Here is a 13021-nt window from a genome sequence, read left to right on the forward strand (position 1 = left end):
AAGAGAGGCCCCTGAGACCCAGCAGGATATCTAATTAGCAGATAAAGTCAGTTTCTATCTTTCAACTGCATTGAGGGTATTTTAGGATGCTTTTCATAAGCAAAGGTTGAAAGAAATTGTGGCTCGGTGGAAAGAGCACTGGTTTCGGAGTCAAGAAGCCTGGGTTCCAGTCCTGGGTCTGCCACTAACCTGCCATCTGACCCTGGGCAAGTCACTTCACCACTCTGATAATTGGTCTTCCCATCTGTAACATGATCTTTCCAGTGCTTTTGGACTTAGCTTTTCAGAAGGCAGAAGCCCACCTTCATCTGTCCCTCTAAACTCTTTCTGACTGCTGGTTTTCCACCAGGACTTCGTCTTCTATGCTCCTCGGCTGCGGATTAACAAGCGGATCTTGGCTCTGTGTATGGGGAACCATGAGCTATACATGCGCCGCCGCAAGCCCGACACAATCGAGGTGCAGCAGATGAAGGCACAGGCCCGGGAGGAGAAGCACCAGAAACAGATGGAGCGGTAGGTGACGTGGAACTGAAGTGGGGGCCAGGGCTGTGGCAAGGAAGCTTCTCAGAGGTGCCAAGCCTGCTAAAGGCAAGGCATGAAGCCATCCTGGTACTGGGGGAGAGAGAGATGTACAGGGATACAGCCCTTCCATTAAGTCTCAGGCATCCCCATCCCCAGGAGGCAGGCATTTAGAACCCTAGGATTTCAGAGGCTGATAGGAGGGAGGGACATTTCATAGTTCCCCATTATCTATGACCCTCATGCCATTGCTTTTCTAGGTGGACTCTGGGTTGCTCTGGGCTATCTGACCAGTATAGCAGCAGTAGCAGAAGGCTTCATGCACATTTAAACCTGGACTCTAGGGTTTTTTGAGTGGAATTGGGCAGAGCCACCAGAATTTTCCCTACCAAGCCCTTTTGCACTGAGGACCCTTGCTACTCAAAGTGCATCAAAGCTCAGCAGCATCAGCATCAACTTTGGAACTTTTTAGAAAGGCAGTATTCTGAGACCTACCTCAAAGCTGCTGATTCAAAATCTGCAACTTAAGATCCTAGTTGAACATTTCTTCAAAGAAGATATGCAAATGGCCAGCAGGCACATGAAAACACCCTTAGTCATTAGGGAAATGCAAGTCAAAACCACAGTGAGGTACCACCTCATACTCACTAATATGGATATAATAAATGAAAACAGAAAATAACAGTTGTTGGCAAGGGTATGGAGAAATTGGAACTCATGCTCATTGCTAGTGGGAATGTAAAATGGTTCAGCTGCTGTAGAAAACAATTTGATGGTTCCTCAAAAAATTAAATGTAGAATTACCATACAATTCCACAATTCCACTCCTAGGTATATACTGAAAAAAATTGAAAACAGGTGTTCAAACAGGTACATGCACATACCTGTTCATAGCTGTGCAATTGACAATAACCAAAAATTGGAAACAGCCCAAATGTCCATCAGTGAATGAATGGATAAACAAATTGTACAGCCATCCAATGAAATATTATTCAGCCATTAAAAATTTTAGAACAAAGTATTGATGCATACTACAGTGTAGATGAATCTCTAAAGCATTATGCTAAGTGAAAGAAACCAGACACAAAAGGTCACATATTGTATTATTCCATTTATATGAAATATCCAGAATAGATAAACAGAAGGCAGATTGGTGGTTGTCAGGGGCTGGAGAGAGGGGAGATGTGGAGAAACTGCTTAATACCAGGTATGAGGTTTTCCTTTGGAGTGATGAAATGTCTTGGAACTAATAGAGGTAGTGGTCATACAACATTGTGAATGTATTAAATGCCACTGAATTATTCACTTTAAAATGGTTAATTTTATATTATGTGAATTTCACCTCAGTAAGTTATTTGAAAAATAAGATCCCTGGTGATTCCTGTGCATGTTAATGTTTGAGAGCACTGTTTTAGTAGATACTCTGTCATAAAGAGTTTGGAACCTCAGGAGGCTTCTAATCTAGTAGGCTGGAAAATGACTCCGTGTATGGGAGGTTAGACACCAAAGTTCACATTTATTCCGGAAAAATGAAATTAGGGGCAGTTTACAGAACTGGATCTGGCAGGAACCTGCCCTCAAGGACCTCACAGTATAGTAGAAGAAAGGGAAAAAATAGTATATATATAACGGTTCAAGGTACAAATGCTGTGTCATTCATTCACTCAATATATATTTATTGAGCAGTGAAAAATAAAGAGACAAAAATCTCTGCTCTGCTCCCATGAAGCTGTCATTCTAGTGGGAAGAGACAGACAGATCAAATAAGCATATTATATGGTATGTGACATGATAAGAAGTACTATGGAGAAAAATAACAGGGAGGAGGGATATGGAGAAGGGTAGGCCAAGTATTCTGAGGGGTCAGAAAGAGAAAAGACATCTAGCCAAGGGAGAAAAGAAGGCCTCCTGGAAGAGGCACTGGGGCAAGAAAAAGCAAATACTTATTTTAGATTTACAACAAATTCTGGAGAAAAGGAGCCTAGAGCTGAGCTTCAGAGGGCAGGCAGAGGACTGATGCCCCAGCCATAGGGATCACCAGACTTGAAGCACAGTATATCAGCACAGATCCAAAACTTTTCTCCCTGTAACTTTATAAGGTAGATAGGGCAGGACTTATTTGGCCATTTTACAGATAAGGTTACTGAGAGCAAGAGCAAAGAAATGATGTAGCTAAGGTCACCCACTGATTACCCACTGGGTAGTGGACAAGCTGAGAGTCCAGGTTGGATCTCCTGATTCTGGGACAAACTGACAGGGCCCTGAGCATACCGGCCCACGCAGGGCTGTGATGCAAGGACAAGAATGTAGAGAGAAGGGAGAGTGGTCTTGTCTCACAAGCCCTGAGTGTGTTGGATGGGTGGGGACTGAGGGGCCAGGGCCAGGGAGCCTTGGGAACTCCAAGGCTTCCATGTGGCCTTGCTATCCTGTTCCCTCCCTTCTTTCTCCTTTCCTAGTGCTCTGCTGGAAAATGAGAAGAAGAAACGTGAGATGGCAGAAAAGGAGAAGGAGAAGATTGAACGGGAAAAGGAGGAACTGATGGAGAGGCTGAAGCAGATCGAGGAACAGACTAAGAAGGCTCAACAAGGTGAGGCTTGGAGTCACCTTGGAGACTGGGTTTTCCCACAGTCTGACTCTATGAACTGGAAACCCTTCTGTCTGAGCTGCAGACTCAGGCCATATATTCCAGATATGACTAAAGAATAGAGGAGTGATGGAGCAAGAGGAAGAGTGCCTAGAACTTTCTGCCAGCTGTGTCCTGGGGTGAAGCATTTCCAGGAAGGAAGTTAGGTGTCCCTTCTTGATCTCTGCACTTTTCACCACCTTTCCCCTACCTTCTCTTCCCAGAACTGGAAGAACAGACCCGCAGGGCTCTGGAACTTGAACAGGAGCGGAAGCGTGCCCAGAGCGAGGCTGAGAAACTGGCCAAAGAGCGTCAAGAAGCTGAAGAGGCCAAGGAGGCCCTGTTGCAGGCCTCCCGGGACCAGAAGAAGACCCAGGAACAACTGGTAAAGCTACAAAATGGGCTGGGATTATGGGACCTTAGTTTTCTCTTCTGTCTGCCTACCTATTCACAGCTACCTCTGCTTGCAGGACTGGTTCTTTCCAGCAGGGTAACTCTCAGCAGGCTTCCAGCAGATAGCTCCTTCAGAAGCAAGCTGAGAAGTCATTTTGCAAATACTCTTCCCTAACCCTTACTTTTATTCTCTTTCTTAGCAATTGGGGATTTGAGCTGATGACCTGACAAAGGAGAGAGGGAGGAAAGTAGTAAAGGGATTCACACTTGATTGACTAGCTACGTGTGTTACAAGCTATACTAGCAACTTTTCCCTTTTCCTTACTTCCTTATTTCCTCTTCCTAATAACCCTATGAGATTAATCCTTGTGGGATAATATGCCCAGAAAAGGAAATTAGGACTCAGAGAGGTTGAAGAGACTCGTCAGAGGTCACACTGTTGTGACTGAGTAAAAATGAGAAGTCATTTCTGCCTCTCTTTTAAAGGTTTGCTCCCTAAAAGCACACGTAAAACTGTGTGTCTATACATTTTTTAGGGGAGAAGGGTGAGCATCTATTCTTTCATCACAATTTCCAAGGGTTCTGTGACTCAGAAATTAAGAACCTGTGTCCCAAATTCCTTGACGTATGCTCTTCCCCTGTACTGTTTGGAGTGAGAGTGCAAGAACCTAAAACCTAATTCTCAGGGGGAAATGTCCTCTGGGAGATTTGCCCGAAGTGTGAGGGCGTGCATAAGCTTATTCCCTTCTTCAGATCACTTTGTGACACTTGAGTGTCATTCCTATACTTGTCCTGGGAAGAGTCTTAGTGGAGCCCTGAGCATTGTAGGATAACAGGAAAGGGTCTGCCACTTCAGGCAGTGACACAGTGATCTCCAAAGCTTTACTGAGGCCCTAACTGTGCAATTGGCAATACCAAGAGGGAGAGAGGGAGAGAGAGATGAGGAAGAGCCAGAGATGACACGTTGTTTGTCCTCAGGTCTATAGTCTAGGCAGGGAGCTCTGACTTATAAGGAAATAGTTTGGAGTTAATAGGGTGCTATAGTAGATCTGAGAATGAGTGTTCCTCTGGGCTTCCTGGAGGAAGTGTGGTAAAAAGAGCCTCCAAGAGCAGCAAGCAAGTGGAGCAGCAAGTTCCCTTAGTTCTCAGGGGATCTGGGGTTGAAGACACCTGGGGCCTGAGGACCAGAAGGCCCACCTCTCATAAGCTTCCAATTGACCCACAGGCCTTGGAAATGGCAGAGCTGACATCTCGGATCTCCCAGCTGGAGATGGCCCGACAGAAAAAGGAGAGTGAGGCTGTGGAATGGCAGCAGAAGGTAAGATACCGTGCCCAGGACAAAGCAGTGTGGGATGGGGTATCATATGCATAGGCTCCAGTTCCTTAGATTCTTTTATTTATTTATTTATTTTTAAAGATAATACCTGGAAGTATCTTTTATTTTTTTTTTTTATTTATTTTTTCCGGTACGTGGGCCTCTCACTGTTGTGGCCTCTCCCGTTGTGGAACACAGGCTCCGGATGTGCAGGCTCAGCGGCCATGGCTCACGGGCCCAGCTGCTCCGTGGCATGTGGGATCTTCCCAGACCGGGGCACAAACCCATGTCCCCTGCATCGGCAGGCAGACTCTCAACCACTGTGCCACCAGGGAAGCCCCATTATTTTATATTTTATTTAAAAAATTATTTTATTTTTTTAACATCTTCATTGGCGTATAATTGCTTTACAATGGTGTGTTAGTTTCTGCTGTACAACAAAGTGAATCAGCTGTATATATACATATATCCCCATATCTCCTCCTATTGCATCTCCCTCCCACCATCCCTATCCCACCGCTCTAGGTGGTCACAAAGCACCGAGCTGATCTCCCTGTGCTATGCGGCTGCTTCCCACTAGCTATCTATTTTACATTTGGTAGTGTACATATGTCCACGCCACTCTCTCACTTCTTCTCAGCTTACCGTTCCCTCTCCCCGTGTCCTCAAGTCCATTCTCTACGTCTGTGTCTTTATTCCTATTCTGCCCCTAGGTTCTTCAGAACCATTTCTTTTTATTCCATATATATGTGTTATCATACAGTATTTGTTTTTCTCTTTCTGACTTACTTCACTCTGTATGACAGACTCTAGGTCCATCCACCTCACTGCAAATAACTCAATTTCATTTCCTTTTATGGCTGAGTAATATTCCATTGTATATATGTGTCGCATCTTCTTTATCCATTCATTGGTCGATGGACACTTAGGTTGCTTCCATGTCCAGGCTATTGTAAATAGTGCTGCAGTGAACATTGTGTACATGACTCTCTTTGAATTATGGTTTTCTCAGGGTATATGGTTTGCCCAGTGGTGGGATTGCTGGGTCATATGGTAGTTCTATTTAGTTTTTTAAGGAACTTCCATACTGTTCTCCATAGTGGCTGTATCAACTTACATTCCCACCAACAGTGCAAGAGGGTTCCCTTTTCTCCACACCCTCTTCAACATTTATTGTTTGCAGATTTTTTGATGATGGCCATTCTGACCGATGTGAGGATTTGGGTTTCTTCACGCTTCTATCCTTCCTTGACAGTGGGTATCATGGGAGAAGGAGCTCAAGCCTTTCTCAGATACTTCCCAGAATTCTCCAGTACCCCCAGGGAATTTGGTACTAGTAATAGGAATTACTCCTATTATACAGCTGAAGGAACTCAGGATCAGTCAGGCAAAGTGACTTGGCCTACCTGGTGCCTGCTTTCTGCTGGACCATTCTAGGCACACATAGGGATGCCGCAAGTTAGCCTGGTCTGACTGCCAGACCTTCTCTTCCTCTGTTACTGGGCAGGCTCAGATGGTACAAGAAGACTTGGAGAAGACCCGTGCAGAGCTGAAGACTGCCATGAGCACGCCTCATGTGGCAGAGCCTGCCGAGAATGAGCAGGATGAGCAGGATGAGAACGGTGCAGAGGCCAGCGCTGAACTGCGGGCTGATGCCATGGCCAAGGATCGCAGCGAGGAGGAACGTACCACTGAGGCAGAGAAGAATGAGCGTGTGCAGAAGCACCTGAAGGTATCAAGGCTGACCCAAAGGGTCATGGAGACCATGTGTATTGACTTAGTAGCCCATGGCCTTCCCTAGATCATCGGGGCACGGGAGCAGTAGAGGAGCCTGTCTCAGTGCTCTGTGGGAGCTTAAGCATTTCTCAATGAGAGCTTTAAGGGAGAGCACCTCTCACTTATTTTTTTAATTTTTAATTTTTATTTTTATAAATTTATTTATTTTATCTTTGGCTGTGTCGGGTCTTCATTGCTGCACGTGGGCTTTCTCTAGCTGTGGCACGCGGGCTTAGTTGCTCTGCGGCATGTGGGATCTTCCCGGACCAGGGCTTGAACCCGTGTCCCCTGCATTGTCAGGTGGATTCTTAACCACTGCGCCACCAGGGAAGTCCCAGCTCTCACTTATTAATCAGAGCCTGGACCGCCTCTTCCTTTTTTTTTGTTTTTTTGCTCCATCCTCCACCCATATTCCATTTACCTCATATTCAGAAAATACTTAGTTGTCACAATTCCTACTTGAATCTCTTTGGTGTATTGTTCTACTCTCAGGATTCTGTCATCAGTTGATCTGCTAAGTTGGTGTTCTGGTTTTGTTTTTTTTTTAATTATTCTTGCCCCACTGCAGTTCTAACAGAGCTGGAAATGGCTCTCAAAAAATGTGTGTGTCTGTGTTTGTGTGTATAAAGAGGGGGGCAGGGGTGGGGGAGTGAGAGAGAAAGGTGGTGGAGAGGGTGGGAGGAAGGTAAGAAGGAAATAAATCAGGAAGTACATCTGGTTAACGAGGGGAGGTAAAATGAGAGGAAGCCATTAACCCCTTATCCCCTTGCACCCTCATAGGCCCTCACTTCAGAGCTGGCCAATGCCCGTGATGAGTCCAAGAAGACTGCTAATGACATGATCCATGCTGAAAACATGCGACTGGGTCGAGACAAGTACAAGACCCTGCGCCAAATCCGGCAGGGCAATACTAAGCAGCGCATTGATGAGTTTGAGTCCATGTAATGGGCACCCAGCCTCTAGGGACCCCTCCTCCCTTCTTCCTTGCCCTCACACTCCTACACTCTTGCCTAACTCACACTGTGCTGGAGCCACTAACTAGAGCAGCCCAGGAGTCATGCCAAGCATTCAGTACAGCCATGGGACCAAACCTAGCCCCTCAGCCCTCACTCACTTCCCTAGGCAGAGAGATGGCCCACTATGGTGATGATGGGACCCTCTTTTTCTTCTATCCCAGGTGATCTAGCTTTCTAGAAGAGATCACTTTCTCAGCTCAGAGGCACTTCCCACTTGATTTGGGAAATACCCCCACATTTACTGTTGCTTTGCAGGAGTCAAGTGTAGTAGGTTGAAAACTAGCCCCCACCACTGCCTTCCTCTTCATGGTCCTGTGATTTGCAGAATTGGAACATCATAGGGTTTAGAGAAGGAGGCGGAGCCCTGGCTATATGCTCTAGGATGTCAACTGCCCTAGGATTAGGCCTCCCAGTGTCCATCCCTTCTAGAGTTATTTAGGCTTTGTAATGATTGGAGGCTAAAAAGATGTTCACTCATTCTTCTCTCTACCTCCCAGATTGGACCTGTTACAAACTTGGTCCCAGTAAACCTTGTCCCTGAGTTCAGGGACTTAGTTTCTCTTCAGGGTGATATGGGGGAGACAGTGCCTGCAAGAGGCTTCACCAACATCCTGGAAGGCCGTTGGCCATTCTGTTCAGACAAGATTGGGTAGAGGATCTGCCCCTATGCCTTATGGGAGCCTAGACTTGTTTCAAGTGAGCTCTGTGGGCAGAGATATCCCTTATTATTCTGTGTTCCTCTTCCCCTCTTGGGATCTGCCCCTCCCCACTCCAATCCCCAAACCCCCTCCAAGTAGAACAGTAGGGATGGTTACCCCCAAACCCAGCCAGCCCCATCCAGGACTTTTGCTAAAGGGAGGAAATATTCACACGTGGCTTCAGTATTTTACCTGCCAGGGGTCCCAGACTACTTCTCCCTTCAGAGTTGGACCACAGCTCCTGCTTCAGGGCCATTAAGGCCTTGGTTTGGTGAGCCCTAGATCTTGATGTCAGTTGGCTCAATTGGTGAGTGGGTGGAAGAAGCTGAGTATGGTGAGAGAAGCTTGTGGCCTAGATCCTACAGTTTACACCTCTCCAAGGTGGTGATTTGGTCCTGCCTCTGTTTAATAAATCTCTAACCCAGGTCTTGCCACCAACTGTGCTATCCCTTGGAGCTGTAAACCAGAGAGCTGTTAGGGGCTCTGGCCTGGTCCTTTTCACACTCCCACCTCTTTCTTTCAACCCAGGAGCAGCCTCCTCCTCCTCTCTGTCTCATGTGTGTTCTTTTTCTTTCCACCAGTATTATATATTTTAGTGGCATCTAACTAAATATTGATTTCTGTGTTTCTTGCTAATGCACCCTTAGAAGATATTAGTGTTGGGACAGGATCATTTTGGCCTCATTCCCTTACCACCCCCTACACCTAGGAAGCATATACTATATTGTAAAAGAATATTTTGCCAGAAAAATTAATGTAGGAAGCTTTCAGTATTAGTGATATCACCTGTCACTATAGGTCATACAATCCTTTTTTAAGGTTCTTGGTATTTGGTTTTATTGTTCCTTTTTTTGCCTTCTCCTCAGAGTTCATTCCCCAAGGGGCCCTACTGTCCTTCCATGCAGTGCCCCTAGCCCAGAGCCCATGGCTTTGATCCCTCCCTCCCCTTGCCTCCTGCTTGACCTTGCGGAGTCTTATGTGCATTGCTGTGAATTATATTGACACTCTCTTGGTGATACGCCCTATATTGGCTAAATTCAAACCTGGAATTGTGGGGCAATCTAGCTGCCTTAAAGGTAGTACCCCCCCACCCCAGGGAAGCTGGGGAAAAAGGTTAGATTTTATATTCAGTTTTTTTGTGTGTGTATTTTTGGGGTTTTTAAAATTTGTTTTTGGAGGGGTTTATGCTTAACCAATGTTCTATTTCAGTGCCAATAAAATCTAGGAAGACTTCACTGTGACTTGATCTTTCTTTGTGGCATGAGTGGGTGGCTGTAAGATACTTCACTGTAATTTGCACTCTGTGGACCACTTTCCTATCCCTGGTCTCATTTCATTCTCACTTCAGTCCTATGGAGAGTGGATATGACTATCCTCGTTTTATAGAGGAGGGAATGGATTTGAAAAAGTAGAATAACTGCCCAAGGGCACAGGACTGTATGACTTAATAGCCTGTGTCCTTTCCGTAGCCCTAGGCCAATTTTTTCTGGTGTAGATGGGCCCTGCATTGACCATATGATGCTCCTGGGCTTGTTTGGCATTGGAGCTTTGGGGCTGCTTGTGGGGGGTGGTTTATATCTCTGGACTCCCCCTGGGGTGGTCAGGCCCTATCCTGCCTCTTTTCAGGAAGGCCTCCAGGCTTGCTCACCTACTGTCCTCACTTATTGCAGTGCCAGTGAAGGTCAGAGAAATTACCTTGAGCACTGTTGCAAAAGGTAATAGGGAGTGGAGTATGAAGTAAGAATGGAGAGTAGTATATGTATGTACAAAAGATGTTGTACTTTATGGTTTATAAAACATGGCAATTTTGTAGCCTAGATGTGGTTATCCCAGTTTTACAGGCGAGGAAACTGAGACCCAGATCAGCCTTCCGGGCCGTTTTGGACCTGGCATACTCTCACTTACCACCTCCCTTCTTGGTGAGCCAATACTTGCAAGGAAAAGTAAGTATGTATTCTGTGAGCTTTAAATCCTTACGACAACCCTTTGAGGCAGTGGCTCTCAAACTTGTCTGCATATTAGAATCTTAAAGATTCCAAAGCCTAGACCACATCCTCAGATCAAATTACAATCTCTAGTAGTGGGACACAGGTATCAATGTATTTAATGATTCCAAAGTGTAGGTTTCCAGCAGTTAAGGAAGTGGGGGGAAGCCATCTGAGAAGTAGATCTGGATATATAAGAGAGCAACATGAGAGATCCTTGCAGTGATACTCTGTCTTGACTGTGTCAATATTAATATCTTGGTTGTGATATTATACCATAGTTTACAAGGTATTACCATTGGTGGAAAGTGAATAAAGTATACATGAGATCTCTTTGTATTATTTGTCTTATAACTGCATGTGAATCTACAGTGATCTCAAAAGAAAAAGATTTAATTTTTAAAAGGGGTGGTGGTACTCCTGGGTACATATCCAAGAGTAATGAGTGCTTCTGTCCACCAAAAGACGTAGCAGTACTATTTGCAATAGCTCCAAATCTGAAAACAACACAAATATTCATCAACTAGAGAATGGACAAAACAATAGTATATTCATATAATGGTATATTGCTCAGCAGTAGAAATTAAAGAAAAAACAACTACTGACACTACAGTATGAATGAATCTCACAGGTAATATCTTGTACAGAAAAAAAAAGTAGACACAAAAGAGAACATATAATTCCATTTATGTCAAGTTCTAGAGCAGGCGTGGTTGTCTGGAGCTGGGATGCGAGGGATTGACTGGAAAGTGGCACAAGGAAACCTGAGGTCATGGAAATACAATTGGTTTGGGTGGTGCTTACAGGGTACAAACATGTAAAAATTCATCAAGATGTATATAAATTACAAATCCATAAAAAAGAAAAGATAAAGGGGGGGCTCCCTCACTGCAAAAGTTTGAAAATATCTAGAATAATGGTTCTCAAATTTTACTGTCTATTGGAATCTCTGTGGGCTGCTTAAAACAGATTACTAGACTCCACCTCCAGAGTCTCTGATTCAGTGGGTCTAAAGTGGAACCTGAGAATTTGCATTGATGCTGCTGTTCCAGGGGCCACACTTTGAGAGCCACTGGAGTCCAGACTAGACAAATACTTTCCTGAGGAGAGATAAGAGACTTGTCTAAGGTCACACAAGCAGTCAGGCAGATAGGGGCCTAGAACTTGCTTCCTGACTCTTCGGTAGGCCTTCAAGGCCTAGGTCAGGCCTTCTCTGCCATCCAGGAGTAGTGCTCCATTGCTTGCTTTACTATATCCCTTAATTATAATATCTGATCAGGAAGGGACCAGAGAGATTTCTGGATCTAATCCTTTCTCCCCATTCTGTAGAGTGGGAAACTGAAGCTCAAGGATCCAAGGTACTTGTCCACAGTCACAATGGCAGGACTTAGCCTTGAACTATCTCCTGTATCTGCCCCAGACCTGTACACAGTCTACCATGGGGCACCCTTACTGCCTTAGCTGCTTTGTTTCCAATCTTCTTCCTAAAGATATCCCCCCATCCCACATTTACATATCTGTGCATAGGTGATGTTTCTTGAAGCCTTTAGTCAAGATCTTAAGGAAATAGGCCACACTACTTCTAGATCATTTTTCTAGAGCTGAAATGGAGGGCTCCAAGCCTGTTGCTCTTTGAGAACATCCATTACCTTGCTTAGCTTAGGGAGCATTCATGACTCTTCAGAATTTGACTTGTCTTTTCTTCCACTATTCATCATCGTCTGTCTCCCCCCAGCACTTTACATTCTAGACATAGATCCTTCCCAGCCCCTCAACATCTCAGATTTGCTCATGGCTTTCTAATAATAATTGTAATTATAATTAATGTTTACTAAGTGCTTACTGTATGTTGGACACTCTTCAATGTGCTTTATAGTTCTTCATGTTATTTTCACATCTCTGAGTCAAGGCCAATTATTACAGATGAGGAAACTAAGGCACAGAGAGGATAAATTGTCAAAGGTCACACAGCATGGAGTGACAGAGACAAGATTTAAATATTTCTTGGAGCCTCAAATTCAGAATGTCTAATAAGCAAATATATTCTCTATATTGTCACCCTACTCTGCTTATCCTCATCTGTTCCCCTCTCACTTGGTGGCACCACTATCTACTCATTTTTCCAAAATAAGAACCTGGATATTTTCCTTGACAATTCCCTCTCGTCTTACCATGTCCCTGTTCCCAGTCCTCCTGCCTTTAATACTGTTCCCTAAATAACTTTTTAATGCCACATCTCCTTACTCCTCCTCTGGTGCTGGGACGATTGCCATGGCTTCCTCACTAGATCTCCTGTATACCTTTCTACCCTCTGCTGCCAGCCACCTGCTAGAAACCCCTATACCCTTCTCATCTTCTTTGCTCAGATTCTCCTACCAGGTTGGTCCTGGTCCTTATTTTTGTTCCTTTAATATTCTAAGCTCATTCCAGTATCAAGGCCTTTAACTGTCCCGCTATCTGCAATGCTCTTCCAATGGCTGGCTCCTAATTGTTCAGGTCCCAATTCATGGAGTCCTTCCTTTCCTACCCTATCTAAATTAGTCCCCAACTCCCAACACATACACACCTACAATAAATAAAACATATGACTTCTTATATGACAGATACTGTTCTAAGCTCTTTATATATATTAAATCATACTCATTATGCGTCCATGAGGTAAATACTTTTATTACCTCATTATAGATGAGGAAGGA

The 13021-nt window shown here is 44.7% G+C and overlaps 1 protein-coding gene and 1 long non-coding RNA gene across 2 annotated transcripts in view; one reads left to right on the top strand and one right to left on the bottom strand.

Annotated features, from left to right (window-relative positions):
• MSN (moesin) overlaps window positions 1-9575 on the top strand; it is a 67901-nt gene extending 58326 nt beyond the window's left edge. Inside the window, exons 8-13 of the mRNA XM_030851495.3 lie at window positions 350-513; window positions 2976-3106; window positions 3367-3527; window positions 4761-4853; window positions 6358-6582; window positions 7407-9575. Coding sequence (XP_030707355.1) covers window positions 350-513; window positions 2976-3106; window positions 3367-3527; window positions 4761-4853; window positions 6358-6582; window positions 7407-7571 — 939 coding nt within the window. The 3' untranslated portion in view covers window positions 7572-9575. The remainder of the gene's footprint in view (window positions 1-349; window positions 514-2975; window positions 3107-3366; window positions 3528-4760; window positions 4854-6357; window positions 6583-7406) is intronic.
• Window positions 1-13021, bottom strand: part of LOC115849872 (uncharacterized) — a 57329-nt gene that overhangs the window by 13737 nt on the left and 30571 nt on the right. The window lies entirely within an intron of this gene.

The sequence above is a fragment of the Globicephala melas genome, chromosome X (genome assembly GCF_963455315.2).
Source record: "Globicephala melas chromosome X, mGloMel1.2, whole genome shotgun sequence".
In the NCBI taxonomy this organism is placed as follows: Eukaryota; Metazoa; Chordata; class Mammalia; order Artiodactyla; family Delphinidae; genus Globicephala; species Globicephala melas.